Raw genomic sequence first — 19,828 nt, forward strand, 5'->3', positions numbered from 1 at the left:
AAAAATCTGTTCTCCTAATTTTGATCTTCATCTTTGAAATTGCAATCGCCTCCCAGGACTTTGTTTTATACATAAAGTTATTATCCCCTTTTGAATCAGGTCTGTTGTAAATGTTCATTATAATCAGTGCTGCTTAATTTAGCAGATGGTTGAAACCGAACAATTCTTCTCAGAGGAATTAAATATGGCTATGTCATTTCCCAAGCTGATTTAAAAGAACTAATCTGAGATCAAGTAATGTTACATTTTCCGTATTAGTTCAGAATGGTTGCCATAGATGTTTTCTTTTCCCCACATCTAAAATTTTGAATATCTGTGATGAACTAGGTTGGTCTTCCATTTTTTTAGCTCTTGATGTTTTTCAATAAAGAAATAAAAATGAATCAGTCATTGTACCTAAATCTCACGTTTGGCTACATGATTCATCAGGAGCCCCAAAAGGCATTTTCCTATTATATTTGCACGGCACTGTTTCTCATCTGTTGTCAGCAAATACTAGGTGGATAGAAATTATTTCTTACATCAAACTGTTGATACATGTTATCTCAAGATATCAGTGATCAAATACAATTAGCATGAAACAGAGACGCCTCATCTACAAAACTTCCCAGTATCTCCTACCTACTCAAAATGCCATCTATGTTTTTGTTCAGTGGATGTTCAATTGGCTAAGGACTGTTTTAGTAGGATCACACATTTTGAAAGACAAGAAACTAAAAAGGGGGAGATTGCTCGTAGTTTCAGATCTGTATCTAAGTAACAGGGTCACTTCTTTCCACCCTGGGACTCTTCCAAATAGGGTGGTTTTTCTACACCAAGATTTCACTATTCATAAGGTCTTATTCTTAAATGTAATTCAACCTTTTTGAACTTCCAATTTCTATGCTCTCCCAACCTCCTACTGTTCCTGTTGATCTTTACTGTGGATGCAGTTGAAAGCCAAGGGAGGGTAATATTTGAGGGTGTGCATAGATGGTTGATTTAGTCAAGGGAGCTCATTACTATGCCATTATGTTTTATATATAGAAGCTTTCTTCTGAGGAAGTAAAGGATCTTAATTTCAAATAGGAAGTAAGCTTTGCAATTCCCCTGTGAAACTGGCAAATTATATTAAAACAGACAGATGTCTTCTAGGGAGTTTGGGATTGTAAGAGAAAGTAGTTAGGAAACCTGGGTTTGTGTCTGTGTCTGCACTTGCTAGCACTTTAGATCCCTCTGTTTCAGTACACTCTTCACCACCACAAATTATGGCCATGAAGATTAATGGGCTTGTGTGTGTACAAAATACATATGTGTGTAAAATGTAGATACATGGAAGTTCTCTATGAATGATACAAATATTGTTTGTGTGCAAGTTGTTTTTAACATTATTATTGTCAGTAGCCTCTCCCCTCTCTAGAGAGAACTTGAGAAAAAGGAGTGATAAGATGCCATCTTCAGGCATCCTCGGGACCTGCTTAGACTGTTTTCACTACTGCTGCTTCCCACCTGGGCACCCCCCTGAGGAGATAAATGAACAGATGTATACTCCTCCCCGTGCCTGGTCAGCTAAACACCTTGTATCCCAACCATGAGGATGGTGACTCCTGTGGTGGTGAAGAATGGCAGCAAGGCTGGCTGAAATACATCTGCAGCTGGCTTCTCGAGAGAAACATCCTTTCAGCCTGGCCAAGGGGAAACACTGTAAGCTTTATAGTCAGACAAACTCCTTTTCTAATCATGGTATATCTGTTTATCTATCAGCCATTGAATCCTGGACAATGACTCAATCTTTGTACTTCTTGTAATCTTGGCTCCCTCCTGCTAAATTAGAAAGAACTGAACAACTTTTCTGAATCATGAGTTAAGTGAGAAAACATAGGGAAGCTTCTGACACAGTTTCAATCACTTAGTAGGTCTTCGATAAGTGGTGTGTCCTGTCTCTAGCCCATCCCCAATTCTTCTATTCTTTTGGCAGCATCTATTCATTGCAGACCCCATCTCTCTGAACCAGTACTCCCCACCCCATCCCGCAAACCACCATCTCCCCTAGAAAAAGTATTCTTTTTTTCTTCCTATAAGCTTCAGTGGCATTCATTGGAAAAGTTATCCTTTTGTCATGATTTCTCGTTATGCAGAGTAGCTTTCTCATTCTTTATTAGAATTCTTATTGTGTTTTGCAAAACAGAAAATGGGAGAAAGAACTAGAGAGCTCTTCCGTGCTTTTCTTTTACCCTGTAGGATTTCGGTTTAACTTTCTGTCTCAAATTTAGTTTCATTTGAAAACAAGGCAAAGCTTTTTGTCTGTAGCCCATTCTTTCATAAGGATTTACAAACTTTGACAGTCAGTTTTGCTGCAAGTTTGTATTTATTTTACTTTTGTTCCCCAGTGGTTAAGCCAAGAATACAATCAGTTGTGTGATTCGGAAATAACTTCTAGCAAAACTTATAAAAGAGTAGCAGCTATTAACATTTCATATGATAAATGAGTCAATTCAAAGAATCAGAATTTAGAACTGTATGGGACCTTAAAGATCACTTACTTCAATACCTTATTTTTAAAGAACTCCCATTATAGAAAATTTTCAAATGTCATGGAGCGTTCTGCTGAACAGATCACATATATTGTTTAAGTTCCACATTATCTCCATTTAACGAATTAAAAAAACTGAGTACCTGAAAGGTTTAATTTTCCAAGATTAAGTGGCATGGAAAGATTTAAAGATTGCTGATTCTCACCTTTGGCTCTTTTCACTTAACAATGATGTGTCCTTTTATATGAGAGGACACTGAGACCAAGGGCTCCTAATTGGTTTGAAGAGGCTGACAGAGCTGGAATGAGAAGTTGGGGCTCCTGAGAATCCAGTTCTGTCTTTATTTTGACCTTATTGCCCATGAAAATTGTAAGAGAAGGGCTTCTGTTATATTTTCTCCTGAGGGTTTTCACTTAATATTGAGGAATTAAACAAAAACTTGGTTCCCAATCTTTTTACTTTGTCTCAATTTTTCATTTGTATTCATGTTTTCTTTTTCACAGTTCTCCACTTCAGTTTCCATTGTATCATTTCCTTTCATTACATAGAACCTTCTCAGACATAAATGCTATTACACACTTAATAGACTACAGTGTAGTGTAAAAATAACTTTCATATGAACTAAGAAACCAAAAAATTCATTTGACTCGCTTTATTGTGACTTTCGCTTTATTGGGACATTCGCTTTATTGTAGTGGTCTGGAACAAAACCCATAATATCTCCGAGCTATGCCTGTGACCCATGAGCAAAATTTTTGCTTCCCATTCTTGTCACCTTATGCTCTACTGGCCTAGGAGTTTTAGTTCCAGGGGAGGAAAGCTTTTACTAGGGGATACAACAATAACTCCATTGAACTGGAAGTTAAGAATGCTGCCTGTCCACTTTAAACTCCTCATGCCTCAGAATCAACAAGACTGGCTCAGGTGATTGACTCTGACCACCAAGGGGAAATTGGACTACTACTCCACAATGGAGGTGAGAAAGTATGTCTGGAACAGGGGATATCCCTTAGGGTGTCCCGTAGTATGACCATGCCCTGTGATAAAGGTCAATGGAAAATGGTAACAACCCAATCCAAGCAGGACTACTTCAGGAATGGAGGTTTATGTCACCCCACCAGGTAAAGAACCAAGGCCAGCTGAGTTACTTGATAAAGGCAAAGGGAATACAGAATGGGTAGTGGGAAAAGGTAGGCTATAAATACCAGTTATGACCCTGTGACTAGTTAGAGAAACAAAGACTGTAATTGTCATGACTATTTACTCCTTATTTTTGTTATGACATATGTTTGTGTGTGTATGTCATATATATACATACACACTAAGCAAATATAGCTTTCTTATATGCTTATATAGCATAAGATGCATTGACTTTATGTCATGGTATTTCAGTATTGCCAATTTGCATCACATTATTTAGGTTATGGGCTATCAAGGCGAGGAATAAACATCATTCAAGGGTTTTACCTTCTCTTCTAGGGAAGAAGTTACTGCATTTCTAGTTGTTTGTGGAATAGTTGTGTCATGTTCAGCGGAATTATGATCTTGTTATTGTCTGTATTTGGAGATTAGGTACGGTTTAAGGAGATGCATATTGATGCCGAGATAACAAGAGGTGGACTTGTGATAGTTAATTTTGTGTCAATTTGACTGGGCCACAGGTGCCCAGACATTTGGTGAAATATCGTTCTGAGCGTGTCTATGAGGATGTTCTGGATGAAATTAACATTTAAATTGTTAGACTGAGTAAAACAGAGTATGCTCCCAATGCAAGGAGTCTTCATCCAATACACTGAAGGACTGAATAAAACAAAAGACTAAGTAAAGGAGAATTTACTCTCTGCCTATCTTCAAGCTGGGGCAACAGTCTTCTCCTACCTTCAGACTCACTTAGACCACAACTTATGTTATTGCCTCTCCTGGCTCTCCAGCAAATCTTGTGACTATTGGGACTTCTCAGACTTCATAATTTTGTGAGCCATTTCCTTATGATAGCGTGCTCTCTCTCTCTCTCTCTCTCTCTATCATCTATCCTACTGGTTTTGTTGATTTTGGTTCTATTCCTCTGGAGAATGCTGACTACCTACTTAATGCAGAGTCACTATTTGTCATTATACAATTATTTGTGAGATCATTTATGGTCTGATTACATGTCTACTGAGTGTAGGGATAGTAATCATAGCTATGTTACTATTATTACAATGTAACAATTACAAAAGCATCCACGACAACAGCAATAATCATATCCAACCCTTGTTTTACACTTAAAATATTCCAGGCACTGTTTTAAGTCCTTTTACAAGGACTAATTCATGCAATCCATATAACAACACTTTGAGTTAGAAAATATTATGATCCCAATTTACTAAAAAGGAAACTGAGGCACAGAGAAGTTAATTAATATACTCAAAGTTATATAGTACATGCTATAGCCAGGACCTAAAACCTAGCATGCTAGATCTAGATCTCCCACTGTACAAACCACATCTTATGTTATTGTGGTTTGGCATCCCATAAAGGAGGGCAGTGGTTTTCTTCGTACCGTATTCCCTACACCTAGTGTATTAGAGAAGCAGCTTGAAAACATGGTGTAGGAAAATAACTAGTATCCTGGAACTAGACTTACTGGATATGAATTCCAGTCCTAAGTCAATGACATAACTCTGTGATTTGGGGCAAGGTGCTTAACATCTGTGTCTCAGGTATTTCACTTGTGAAATGGGAATGACAACAGGATTATTGTTAGGATTAAATAAGTCAATACTTGTAAAGTGTTTAGAATAGTATCTGGCATTTAGTAAGTACTCAGTAAATGCTAGCTTTTATGATGATACTGGTTTTACTCATCAGTTTATCCCCATCACCCAGAAAAGGTCAAAGAACAGGCCCTCGGTAAACGTCTGATAACTTAAAGAATATATTTGTTGTGTTCCATCGTATCTGCTCATCAAACAACTGCCTACTGCCTACCCTCCTCCCTTTCATTCTTTCATCACCTATAATGTCTGAGACACTGTGCTAGATGCTAGAATGAAGAGATCAATGAGACATGGCGTTGTCCTGAAGGCATCCAGAGCTGAGTGCATAAGCTGAAATAATACACATTAGGTAATGAGTGGAAAAGCATTTGAACCTAAACATTACAGGAAAACAGAAGGTAGAAGGTGTAACTCAGGTGGAGAGGAGGTAAGGACAGGGAGGACAGCGCCACTGCCAACATCCATGTAGATGACCTTCCGCTATGCACTGTTTGTAGTGACAAAGGAAAAGAGACTGTTCTTGTAACCATCTCCCCAGGTCATCAAGATAATTCCACTGAGGAAACTAGTTTGTTAGGATGAGCAAACTCAAGTGTGACTTTACCTGTGGAGAGATTAGATGGCTATCTGCTTCCTGCATTTTGCAAAAATATCAGGAAGTGGCCTCTGGCCTCCACAAGTCTTCTTATGCAATCGAGAGCGAATAGGTTCTGAGCCTAAAGGCAAGAAAGAGGAGGGCATTTGCCTGCAGGTGACAGTACGCCCAGTGAAGACCACCTTACAGACAAGGGCAATTTTTCTCACATAATGGGAAATTTGGCAGTAAAGCAGGTATTGCCCTTAGTTCAGCTGCTTAAAAATTTTATCAGGAACTCAGGATTCTTTCCTTTTCTCTAGGGTGCTGGCTTTTACTCTTATATTCATCAGCCCAAGGCTGCAAGGTGGTTGCTCTCATATCCAGATTTCACTTTTATTTTCAAGACCTGAGAGGCGTTAAGATGCCAGCCTTTTATGAAGAAACCAAAGCCCTTCCAGAATTTCCCCCAGCAGACCTCTGCTTGCATTTCATTGTCACGTGGGCACTGCCAGCTGGATTGGAGCCTGGAAAAGCAAGAGACAGGACTATCACAACTGGCTTACACCAGGGGTCGGCAAACTTTTCCTGTAACAGGCCAGATAGTAAATATTTTAGACTTTGCAGGCCATATAGACTCTGTTGTAATCACTCAGTTCTGTCATTCTAGCATGAAAGCCGCCATAGATAATCCATAAATGATTGAGTGTTGCTCTATTCCAATCACACTTTATTTATGGACACTGAAATTTGATATAACTCTCACATTTTATGAAACATTATTCTTCTTTTGATTTTTTTCAACCACTCAGAAACGTACAAACTAATCTTAGCTCCCAGGCCATATAAAAACAGATGGCGGGCCTGATTTGGCCCATGAGCCCATAGTTTGCTAATCCCTGGCTGGGACAAATGATAACCCATCAGCTGGATCTGGGCAAAAAGCTATGACAAAGTTGGTGTTCTAATAGTTGTCTCTAACAAAGAAGTAAATACTGGAGAGGCAACTAACAATGCTGCAATTAACAGATTTTATTTTCTACATGCATAGGACTTCATAAAAAGTATTTGGTATATGATCGGGCTGTAATATTTTAATTCCTTTCTCTTCCTTCCACTTTAATCTAGAATTTTTTTCTTTTCATAAAGAGCTTTTCTCTGCTCCATTAGAGCAGTTGGTATCCAGACCCCGGTTTTTAAGTAATTGATATTAGAAAAGTCTTTGGAGGGGTATCTTTCAATCAATATGGGATTGATGACTCTCTGTTGCCACACTGTAAGGGAAAGCTGGAGAACCCTAAAATTATGAATTAGAAACTCCATTCAAGTCCTATAAATGTTTCACAGTTTTCTTCCTGGGCTTCCAGCAGTGAGGGAAATGCAAATGGAACACCAGCATTGAAAAAGGATATTCTGCATTCTGCTTTGGCTCAATATCATTATACATTCTCTATTTGGTGGGGGGAGGGGGGATTTGTAGCAAGCAAAAAACAGGCTCCCTCTTTATACATTGAATTACAAAGGCAATTTCCTTTATAGCCTACTTACAGGAATCCCTCTTAGCATGTTGCCAACAGTATCACAACTTGTTTATTCAAAGGTTATGTGTGAATGAGAGCTTTTTGATATTAATCAAGTAATTTGCTAGCGTTGCTGGGAAAAGGAAAATGTTAGCTTTATCCTGAAAAATGAAACAGCCCATTAATCAAGTTCACTCTATTGAAGACAATTATGGGGATAGAGAGGGTAAATAGACCCTTCAGATGAGAAATTCCTAAACTGATGAAACTTTTAATAGGGTCTGGCATAGATGTCTGCACAGAAAGTGATTTAACTGTAATCACCTTACAAATTATATATATCAGGTATTTGTGGATTCAGAGTTTACTGTTTATTATTAATTGAAAAAGAATCTTACTGAATGTTCCAAATTCAAAAACAAAACTCTGGCATATGGACTATTTTGTTGGTGTTCATTTATTATCTACAGTTAAAGTTAAAAGGTGAAATAGAATATGCATGTTCTTAAATAACTGTCTCATTTTTTGGTTCCCTCAGCAGCATACTCTGTAGATTTGAGACTGGGTCTCCATCAATCAAAATTAAATTCTGCAGTAGGAGGCATTTAAAATTACTTGTATAAATGTAGCTGAATGGGATAAGGTTGTAAGATAAGGGATATGAAAAATAACTCTGTTCTGAAGCAATATGGTGCATAATAAGGGGGGGGGGTCTTTTTTCTTTGTTCTAGCATGATGAATTGCAAAAATCCATTAGTCAAACACCAAGAGAGAGTTCGTTTTATAAGCCAGGCATTATCTGAATTGGTTAATAACATTAAGGCTATGTAGAGAAAAGAGAGAAATATTCTCTTTATCCAATATTTTATAATATTGCCTCTTATTTCCCCAATCCATTTGCAAACTTTATTGTTATTAAAATTTTAAATTTTAAAATTATATGATGTTAGTCATCAGGAAAATGCAAATAAATACCACAATGAGATGCCCCCTCACATCTACTAGGATGGCTATAATCAAAAAAGCAGAAAATCAAGTGTTGGTGAAGATGTAGAGAAACTGGAATTTGTATACATTGCTGGTGGGTATCTAAAAAGCCATGAGAGAAGAGCAGAAGCAGGGGACTCAAAGCCTCAGGATATGAGAGGCAGGTCCTCACAAAAGCCAGGGAGCAGCACCAGACACCCCAGGGAAAATGGGATGGCCAAACATCAGGCTGAGCTCGGCTGACACCTGGATTGCAAGAATAAGCTTCAAGAGGTTTATTGCTTTAAAAAGCAATGGATACCAAACCCCCACCACTGACAAATAAAGGTAACAAGGTGGCTGGAAAGAAAAAAAAGCTAAATTATTTTTGTGACCCCATGTATTCTTATAATTGAATGATTCCCCAGTCCTCTCATAGGATGTCGTTGGAATCGGTCTCCAGTTTTGATTGAAAGTCTTTCGGATGGAAACATTCCTCAATCCTATCCGATTCTTAGAGACTAAGAGAATAAGAAAGGGGAGCAAAACACCCCTAGTGTATTGATTGTGTCCATATCCATTAATGCCTACCCAGGGTTTAGACTAAAGTCATAAGATTAGGAGAAAGATCTGTCTTCCTTCTGAATGTGATCTTGGGGAAGTTATGGCTATTCTGAGCTTTTCTTCCTCATCTGGAGTTTGGATTTAAGGATGATTATGTTTCTACTGCCTACTTTTTGCCAAACTGTTTTCAAAGCTAAATATAGAAAAATATGAGGCCTTTTGAAAACTCTGAAATGCTCTGCATACAGAAAATATAATTACAATAGGAACAAAATATTCAGACTGAAAGAGTGAAATGAAACTCTGTTCATTCAGATTTATATCTATGGAAAAGGTCCGACTGCCCTGACATTTCAAGGAGCAAGTTGAATGGAGTTGCCATGTATGAGATACAATATCACCTGGGGAGCAAAAGCCAAAGAAAGGTGATACAATTGGAGTGGTCCAGTGGTCCCTGCATTTTCATCAGTGCTCAGAATTGACGTGTTGTTTTCTATAGTAGAAAATCTATATTGTTTGATCATTTGACTAATGTCACCAAGAAGAAATACATTTAAAAATAAGATACTTAAAGATCAAGTTTGGTAATTCATCTTATCCTGAAAACGGAGAGCAACAAATCTACATTTGTCATATCTTCTTTTTATCTGAGTGGCATTTCTTTTCCAGAATAGGGACAGGAAAGTGCCTTATATAAAAGAGTGATTCGATGAGTCACGGCAGCTGCTCGATTGTGACAGGCATAGGGGAGTGTGAAAAGAGACTTGCTAAGGTGTTTACAACAGGATCTTAAGAAATGTCTCTCCAGTCCTCATCTCCTTTTGACTCCTGCTTGTCTGGATTTAACTCACTCCCCCAAGGACAAAAGCTTTGATCTCTCTTTATTTCCTCTGTTAATCAAAACACCTCAAATTATGTCTCATTCCTCATAACGACTTCCTCTCTAGAGGATCAAATGTTTGGACTTATGTTTAGTTGCAGACTTCCCAGCCACACAATGAGTGTGCGGAAAGAGGGTGGACAAGGTTGAAAGGGAATCGAATAGATTAGCCAATGATCATAAAGATTTGTAGCAAATATATTTACTGTTATTATATCGCAATAGGAAAAATGACACGCTATCCATACTTTACAGTTACTCTCTGGCCTATAAAGGGCTTTCATGTAGCTAGTATGTTCCAAAAACCTTTAATTTCACATAGAATAGACTAGGGTAAAATAAAGAAAAAAAAAAACTTGCCAGCTTCCTCATGATCACCATCCAATATATTTATGTCTGTAATCTTACACATTGCACCTGCTGTAATCGGCAAATGAACTTTGGGTCACTGATGCACCATAGCCAGGTCAGAAGAAATAACCAAGCACTGTCATCAGATGACAGGAATGGATCTTTGAAAATGGTTTAATCTACCCTAATACTTCTGTGTACCACTTTTACTTAGACCAGCTGTGTTTATGAAGAATTCATGTCTTAAAAAAGGGACCCAAACTGAATTTAGTGACATAGGAGTTTCAGGCAGTAATATCTTCCATGTATGCAATCCATAAAGAATTCATGATCAAATCTTTCCTGGCAAGATTTGTGTCCACCTTCTCCTCCAAAAAAGAGGTGTTTTCACAAACTCCGGATGGTTGGTATTGGGCCATGAAAGATGTAACCTGCAGCTTGTACTTGAACATGTTACCTGTTACACTGGATCCACTGTGGATGTGTAAGTTTATGTGCTATGTGCTATGTCCTCTGACTGCCCCAAACTCTAGTTCTTTTCACTTGTCAAGTGCAGAGGTCAAATCCAGAGTTCTCTCTTGCTCTCTGATGTCACTACTGGCATTTCTATGAATATCACTTTGTGGCCACCTGAGAAATAGCAGCAGGCCAACTCATCTTCAGTATCATTCACAGAGCCAAATTTTGGAACAAATACAAGTCCAAATAATAATTAGTTCTATAAACAGAAGTGACAATAAATTACCCAAATTTCCTTGAGTTACTTTGTAGAATGAGATAGCCTTTGCTGGTATATTCACATTTTATAAATAGCATTGACAGGGCAATTGGTAGAGTTATACCTGATGGGATATAATAAAATATGATATTGATGTACTCTTCCATATCATTTAATATAAAAATATTCAATTAAATGTTACTAGAATGTAGTAACATCTAAATATTTGGTGGCATAGGACAGATTTCTAAAAATATACTTTGAAACACCGTAATTCCAGGGAAATTTCCCAAACTGTCATTATCATAAACTATAGGCAAGGCACATTTACAGAAAAGTAGCCTATTGCAAAGGAAACATAGAGTAGACAAACATTAAGCATAACAACATATTTAAAATTGTGCAGAGAATTAAAAACCAAAAATGTATTGAGATTATTAATTGCCTCTATGTAATTTAATAAGTTGATGTCTGCAGAGTTAAAAAGTAAAAATTATTATTGGTAGAGTCAATATGGCCATTACTCGCTAACGGAGATGAGAACAAAAGGGCCTACAGGAAAATCAAAGGTAATCACTCATTTCTGCTCGCACGCTTACTCATCTCTCTCCTGCCTCGCCAATCCTGATTTTCTGGTAATAAATGATCTTTTACAATATACAAGGGAAGTATCCAGACACAAAAGGCGTTTTAATACTTTTATCAGATTTTTTGGTATTTTTGAAAACAAATTAAATTTCTTGATTTCTCAGTACACAGTTTGGACAACTTCATTATAGTCTCTAGCTGCTCCATGATATAGAACAAAAGAAAGTTCTCAGAGGAGTTATTTCACTTTGAGTCTTCTAAGATGGAAAAGGAAGAGACACGATAAAAATTATCAGAAAAAGAATTTCTAGAAGTCTTGAGCTATTACTTGAAACATAGAACTCTATTCTCTCCATCCGACTGGAGAATGGCTGACAGCTTTGTTTTGAATGAGTGCAGTTCCTGTCAAATCCAAAGGAGGCAGGAGAAAAATTCAATATACTTCAGATCAGAAACCAGTTCCAGCCTAGACTTTGACTGGCTGAACATTTTTTCAGCCTCTCCTGTGGTTGTATTGTAAACCACTCTCTTATTTGTAGCACTATTTCCCCCCCTGCAATACAGTGAGAGATTATTGGGCAACCAAAAAGGACAGTCTCAAACTGTTCTAATCAGATCTTCCACCTCTATGGCAAAAATTTAATTATTTCCGGTGGCAATTAATAGTCAATTCCCCATGTGTCTATCCTTTCTTTTTCTACCTTGACTTTCTCCTTTTAGGATCTCTAGCAACTTTTCCTGAACACCATTTCAGATACTATATTAACTTCTTAGATCACTCTAAGTATTTATTAATGACCCCATCAAGTTGTCTCACATATTTGCAACTTTTTATTCCATCCAACAATTTTCTTGCCAAACAAAAGCTCCTCTGTCCACTCTTTGGAAGTAGACGAATAACAGAATAACATCAGAAAGCGGTTGTAAAAAGTTGAGGAAACGTTTTGAAAAACTTAGAAGAAAAATGTTACAGAAATTTCAAGTTAACGGAACTTCAAATCCCAGCAGTGCTTCAGGGGGAAAAATCCATCTCAAAGTTCTACAAATAACAGCAGAAGGCCAGTATGTGGTGAAGTGGCAGATGGAATGAAAGCCAACTCAAAGGCTTCTCTGATTACATCCTGCAGGAAGACCACCCAAAATGACACAGCAAGAAATGTTCAAGTCCTCATACACATGCATCTTTCTCTACAACAAAACTCAGCATAACAGTGAGTACAATTGCATGGCCATTTCAGCTTGTTCTTTCCTTCCAGTATGTGGCAGGTCCAATGCTTAACCCAAGTTTTCTTACAATACCCACTAGTTTTAAATAGTAGGAAGCAAATTCTGTAATATTGACAATATTTAAATGAGGTAGAAATTCATATTCCAAAGGTACTTACAAATGAATTGGAAGTATTCATTCTTAAATTATCCCTTGAAACCTAGTTTCCTCCCTTGCAATAGCAAAAATAACCGAGGCTTAGATGCATTTCTTTCTTTGTACTAGAAATGTACATACACATGAGAAAATGCAGCCCTAAGGTGAAAATATCAAATGAAAAGAGTTTTTGAAGCCCCAATCTCAACTTCTTAGAGAAATTGATTTTTTAAAAAAGAGTATCAGGTTGATCGTGAGCAAATAATAGATGGAATTCTTTCATTTATAGTGTATTTTATGTCCTACTCAGCAACAGTGTGCCAGGCTGAAGAAACCGTGCTGAAAAGGAAAGACACAGCCCTTGCCCTTACTAAGGTTTCAAAGTAGAGTGCATTCAATCCAGGTTAAAACTATACCTTGACGGTTGCTGGAGTAGAGGGGGGTGGAGAGATGGGGTGGCTGGGTGATGGACATTGGGGAGGGTATGTGCTATGGTGGGCACTGTGGGACATAGGAATTTTGGGGGGACATAAACACTCAGAGCACAGCAACTTCCTTCAATCTTCTTGGTCATCTGCAGTGTGAGAGGTAGAGAATATGATTTGTGGAAGATGGAAGAGCTAGGCAAATGCTAAGGCGGATGACAAACCTCATCTCTGCACTTGGGTTCAGAGCCTGAGTGCTCACAGGACACAGGACATAGGAGCATGGGACACCATGGGGACAGGCTTGCTGCTTGCTAGCTTTATGACCTGGGCAAGTTATTTCATACCTCTGAGCCCTGGTTTTCTTAACTATCAAGCTGGAATATAACCTCGCACATCCATATGATATTTAAAAGTAAAATCCTTATAGCTAAAGTTTATCCTGTTTTTAAAAAGATTCTATTTGAGAGAGAGAGAGAGCGCGCACATGCACCAACAGTGGGAGAGACAGAGGGAAAGGGACAAGTAGACTGCCCGCTAAGCAGGAAGCCTGACATGGGGGTGGAGCCCAGGGATCATGACCTGAGCTGAGGCCAGGCACTTAACCAACTGAGACACCCAGGCACCCCAAATTTTATCCTTAATAAAGGAATTAGACCATATGTAATTATGTTATCATGTAATGACAATTTTAACAAGCTGATCAAATTTTCTGCCGGTTTGCACCTTGTCTAGGATGCAAGGTTTTCTTATAACCAATACCTGAATGTGCCATACCCATGTCTCTCAACAGAATAGGGTTGTGCTTTTTTCTAGGATCAGGACTAGAGAATCAGGGTGTTCTAAATATGAACATTTTTTTTTAAAGATTTTATTTACTGAGAGAGTGAGAGAGAGCACAGGTGGGGGTGAGGAGGGGGAGAGGGAGAAGCAGGCTCCTCACTGAGCAGGGAGCCCGACGCGGGGCTGGATCCCAGGACCCTGAGATCATGACCTGAGCTGAAGGCAGCTGCTTAACCGACTGAGCCACCTGGGCGCCCCTAAATATGACCATTTTAACCAAATGCCCAAATGGGTTTGGTCTATTTCCTAACACTTTTCTACAGTTCATCAATAAAACAAAGCAAAAATTATGTCATCATTTTTGGAAAGTGGCAAATCTGATGTTATAGGCAGCCCTTAATATTACTATAACTATTACAAATTAATTATTATTGGTTATACATTAGCCTTGATGTGTCTGTTTGCTTCTCAATCTCTATCTTTTAAATACTTTTTTCCAATTTCTGTTAAAATCCACAAGAGCGTTGTGTTGTTGCTGTAGAAGATTTTTAAGAAGACTTACACGACATATTTGTTATCAATGCTTTATTGTTGAAAACAAAATTGAAATTCTCTGGCACATAAAACAATTATTTCTACAAAAGGAAAGCCTACAAATCTTGATAATTTATACAAATAACAGTTTCTCAAAAAATAAAACTTTAATTTAGTAAACTTGTCTTGTGCTCTATATTTTTAGCACTGTCTGCAATAATCCACCATAAATCCCTGAGCGGAGACATTTTTTGACCATGTTCTTTAGCACCCCCCCGCCCACCTCCCCCCAAGTTGGTCAGTTACTAAGCCCAGCCCTGTAGTGAAAGGTGTCAGGGACATTTAGCTATTAAAGATCCATGCATTTTATGACACAGGCCCAATTATTAATGCTACTTGGGAACTGGGTCAACATGAAGTGCCTCTACTGTGTGCAATCAGCGAACCTATTAAGAACCAAGTGTCTGAAAGGAAGAACATTAACAACAAAAAGACATAAAATGTTAAGACTAGGAAGTCATCATAGGTCAATAACTATTTAAATAAATAAAAATGTTAGACATTGAATTTATCTCTATATTCTTATATTAAATTCCTTATTTTTTTTTTTTTTTTTTTTTTTTTTTTAGCAATTGCCAATGCACTAGAAGATGAAAAATACACTTCAACCCACATTTTTGGTTTGACCACAGGGTTTGCTGTTGTTAAATGTTAAATATCATTCTGAAAACACAGTGATTTAGTTATAATTTAATTTTTGGCCCCTTCAATGAAATGTTTACAAAATAATATACACATTAGGAGGGCCTTCTTATTAATGCCATCAACAAACCTCTCTCACTACATCTGCCCTTCTTACAAAAACACTAATGCCATAGGAAGACTACTTTAAATTCTTTATCCCACTTTATTCAGAAATGTAGCAAAACATGTAAGATATGGAGAAAACATAATATGATGCATTTGTATGTCCAGCTTCCTTTTAGTGGGGATGCTGACCGATATTTACATGAAGTGTTAAAGGAGAGTAGGGAAAACTAGTTTTCAGTTGCAAAGGACTGACTTAATGAATCAAGTTTTGTTTTGTTATTTTGCTATGGTAGAATAATAAATAAATAAATATGTAGGGTACTCTACAGCTACTTTCTCTATGAAGAAGTTGATAGTGAACTTTTTTTTTGCAAAGTTAATTTTTAGTAGCAAAGTTTGCAAGTCAAAAAAATGTTCAGTACATGTTTTCCTCTACTTCATTTTTACTTACGTAATGATCACTGAAGTGGTTACTAACAGGTAAAGAAACAAAATACCGTTATGCTAGTGAGTATTAGTTTTCAACTGTGAAAAGCACTTGGTAGAAGACCTAGGAACACAGACTGATGATGCTATACTCTACTATCGCTTAAAATAAGTCATTTCTGATGTCTTTTAGGAAGAGCAAAACACAGCAAAAATAATTCCTTAAAACATCAGCATTGCTGTTTAGGAACCTATCAGAAAGTGATTAGTATTTTATACAAACTCTTTCCAAAATATAAAATCATTGGCAACCATTATTTGTACACTCCTTTGCGCAAACTTGGTTTTTCAATCAGTAACATCTGGGAAGCACATAGCATCTTCCATTTTGTCTAATAGCTGCTGGTTAGTTATCAGAACTAGAACACTTTTAAGCTCTTTAGATGTAATCCTTATATAAGCATGCGCATTAACCAGAAAGAGCCATTTCAAAAGCCTAGGCAATGTGGGGGAATATGTTGGTGACATTAAAATAAAAAATGCCTGCCGACACGTATACGGTCTCCCCGCCCCGCGACACCAGTGTGAAACGTGGTTAGCTCAGCTCAGAACATGAAAAGCAAATGCTGTCCAAAAGAAATGAAGACTGTGATATCCAAATCATAAAATGTTATGTGCACTAGTCAGGAAACAACTAGAGATTCTGACAGATCCTTACGTACTTAAAAAAAAAATTTTTTCCCCCCTAAGTTTCAGAAACTGATAAGCAGGGTGTCCCAAAGAAGGAAGACAGTAGCGTCAGGACAACCAGCCAGCTCACTGGGATTCACACCACGCTTGAATCATTCCCTATTAACACTTGATCTTAATAGTCTACCAGGGCTGAATAGACACTCTGACTTCCTCTCACAGTGTTTAAGGAACAATATAATTTCTAAATTAGATTTCAAAAATGAGCAAAATTTGTAACTTAGATTCCCTCCCTGTCCCCCCACCCCCACCCCCCAATGCCATAAGATCCTGTTTTAAGTGCTCCGGTTTATAGTTCTATGGGTAACAATTACATCCTTCAGGAGGTTTCCAATGTTCCCCTTTTTGGTGTTAACGGCTGTGCCAACAGCAAAGTGAATACTCCCAGAAGTGGCAGTGACCTCAGTGACCTCGGCCCCCCCCCCCCCCCCCCGCCCCAGTCTTGAAGTCCATACTAGCTCTTGTCATAGCCCTGCTGGGAAGTTCTGTTGCTTAATGAAGACAGCTTTCAAATATGGAGGAGGGCGAGGTACTGCCCTCCAGTGTCAGGTCTTGGAAGTCTTTAAGCCTTGCTTTTCCATGATGTTCCACAGTTTGCGGAGATTGGACTGCGTGATGACGTCATCCGGCTTGAGCTGCAGCGCCCGCAGGTAGTTGGCCTCAGCCTTTTGGAGCCGGCCGTTGAGATGGAGAATAGCCCCCAGGTTCATCAGAGCTGCGGGATACTGGAACCAGAGAGGGAGGAGAACGATTAAGAGGCTTGTTTCAAGCTTTCCTTCATGGAAGACAAAAATCTTCATCCACTTATGCAAATGATTCCCTTATGTCTGGAGGCATTTTATGGAAGCAATTTAGCAATTTATACAAATAGACCAAGATAACTAGGAAGAAAAAAAAAAGTTTTCAAACAGCTGGTGTACTTTGTGCGTTAAATAGGGCAGGCAGCTAGAAAAATAATTCTTCTTTAATGAGAAAGCATAGGTTACATACGAAAACCTAGTAACCTAGTCAGACTGTACTTTTCTAAGAAAAAAGTTAAAAGTCCTACATTTTCAGATAGAACTGAACTTTCTTTTTTCAACTCAATGCCAAGAAATATTAAGTTGGAAAAGTTGACAAATCTACATCCACACACTCTTTGTTTCTTCTCCTTAGCAGTATTCCAGGCTATTTAGGCAAACATAAGTCAATAAGTTAAAAAACTGTAAAATTTTACTGATGTTTTCAGGGTAAAAACCCTGAAAAAAAATTCAAATGTAACCACTAACACCATTTCCAAATCTAATCCAAGTAGTTTAATGAGACAAAGCTCTCATTTTCAAGTCAATTTTTAAAACTTCTAATGGTGAATGTTTATTATAAATACTGCAAAGTAAAAACATACCAAAACAGATAACAATGTAGTGCAGAAAAATGTAACCTCTGTAAGAAAAGTTTTATATTATTTGTTCAAAAGCAGTTGTGATTCCTGAACACAAAATTTTTTGTAATGGGTGATATTTGCAATACAAAGTTATCATATGAAAGGCCAAGTTAAAAAAAAATGAGTTATGTACCATTAATTTAATACAAGGGTCTCCATCCCCAAATTCTCAGACATTAGTTAACAACAACAAAAGTCTTTCCCAAAGGAAAAAATACTTTGCTTGTTATCTACAAATAAAGGCTGTTCTGCTCTGGTCTTGTCGCTGGAACTTTCTGGCTAACATAGAGCAGCTAATGTTTTGGCAGTTACACAAATGCATATTTCAAATATCAGATAAAACTAAAAATGTTTATGCTAAGATTGTGTTTTCATTTTACAGATGGTGTCAACTATTAATTGTCCTGGCAACTCAGTGATGCAGTGTAAAGTAATTCACAATTATTTTTACAATTTAGTATTTTCACAAAATGCATGCATTTTTCAGCTGAATTCATGTGACTCCACTCTTTACTGTAAAAACAATTATTTCTGAACCAAAGACAATGCTGGGGGCAGGGTTGAATAGCTCAGAATAAACCAACTGGAAAGAGATGATCAGATTTCGATTTTAAGAGGTCTGGATTTGAATTCTTGCTCAACCACCGACTGTGACCTTGGTGAGGTGCCCTATCATATTTTTCCTCCTTTTATTCTGCTTGAGGTATAGCACATGCGTGTTTATGATTTTTATGCTGTTATACATACTTTATAATTTTTATTTCAATGGCTACATAATATGTCTCTGGATATATAGCAAAATTCTCTTAAGTCCTCAACTACAGGTCATTATTTTCAAACTTTTCTACATCCTTTTTTTCTTTTCCAGAAATAATGTTGCAAATATAAGCTATTCATGACCTTCAAAAACCTTTTGGTCAGGATGACTCCATACTTATCAAGGAAAATACAGATGGTCAATTTCTAATTTTAAGCCCCAATCCAAATAAACATAGCTCTAAATTACATGTACCATGAAGCTCCACCCTGGGAACCTAAAATGACACCACCTCCTCTATCTTCCCAAAAGAACTTTGTTACCATTCCGCCCATTATTATCTTGAGTTTCTTGATGCCTAGACACATTTCTGAATTATATTCCCTCACAGAGCTTAGCACTACTATCAATAAACAGCTACTAAACTGATGGCAAAGTGTGTTCACAGCCCAAATTACTAGAGATGCTAAGTAGATAAAATGTTCAGACTTCCGCTCTCCTGAGTGGGAAGAGAGGATATGGGGAGGGAGAACCATGGTTGGAGACCATTTCTGGCTAACCAGAAATAGAAGAGGCCCAGGGATGGGGCTGAGAGAAACCAGATGGCTCTGTGGGATAGTCATTATTTCTTGAATCACTTTATTATCAAAGTATCTGTGCCTCACTATAATTACAATTCAAGGGGCTTATTAAAAACACTCTAAAGTCACAGAGTCACAATGCCTAGGTGCCGGTACCAGTTCTGCCCGAGAGCTGTGTGCACTTGGGCAAGTTGAGTGAACGCTCGAGACCTCAGTTTCTTCCAGAAACGGGATGATAACAGTCCTTGCTTCGTAGAATGGCTGCTGGGATTATATGAGAATACATCATTATTGCCTTTTCCCTCTTCTTTTCTGTCTCCTTATCATCTCAGAAACACAAAGCAGAATCTCCTGTCACTGTGGCTGAGTGACCACGGAGAGCCAGCGCTGTGGACCTGTGACCTGGTTCTACCACCCTTCCTAGCGTGTGGCCTTTCTCAGGCTAACGCTGGAAGGAAGAGATGTGAAAACATGTGGTGAAGTAGGCCCAGCCACAGAAATAGGCTTTACTATTGTTACTGACTCGCAGCCTGGGTTCTTTTG

The 19,828-nt window shown here is 37.9% G+C and overlaps 1 protein-coding gene across 3 annotated transcripts in view; it reads right to left on the bottom strand.

Annotated features, from left to right (window-relative positions):
• Window positions 1–15,134: 15,134 nt before the first annotated feature.
• Window positions 15,135–19,828, bottom strand: part of TMTC2 (transmembrane O-mannosyltransferase targeting cadherins 2) — a 393,066-nt gene continuing 388,372 nt past the window's right edge. For all 3 annotated transcript variants that reach the window (XM_035721804.1, XM_035721806.1, XM_035721805.1), the window contains one exon: window positions 15,135–17,249. In XM_035721804.1, the coding sequence (XP_035577697.1) occupies window positions 17,070–17,249 (180 nt within the window). In that variant the 3' untranslated portion in view covers window positions 15,135–17,069. The remainder of the gene's footprint in view (window positions 17,250–19,828) is intronic.

The sequence above is a fragment of the Zalophus californianus genome, chromosome 9 (assembly GCF_009762305.2).
Source record: "Zalophus californianus isolate mZalCal1 chromosome 9, mZalCal1.pri.v2, whole genome shotgun sequence".
Classification (NCBI taxonomy): Eukaryota; Metazoa; Chordata; class Mammalia; order Carnivora; family Otariidae; genus Zalophus; species Zalophus californianus.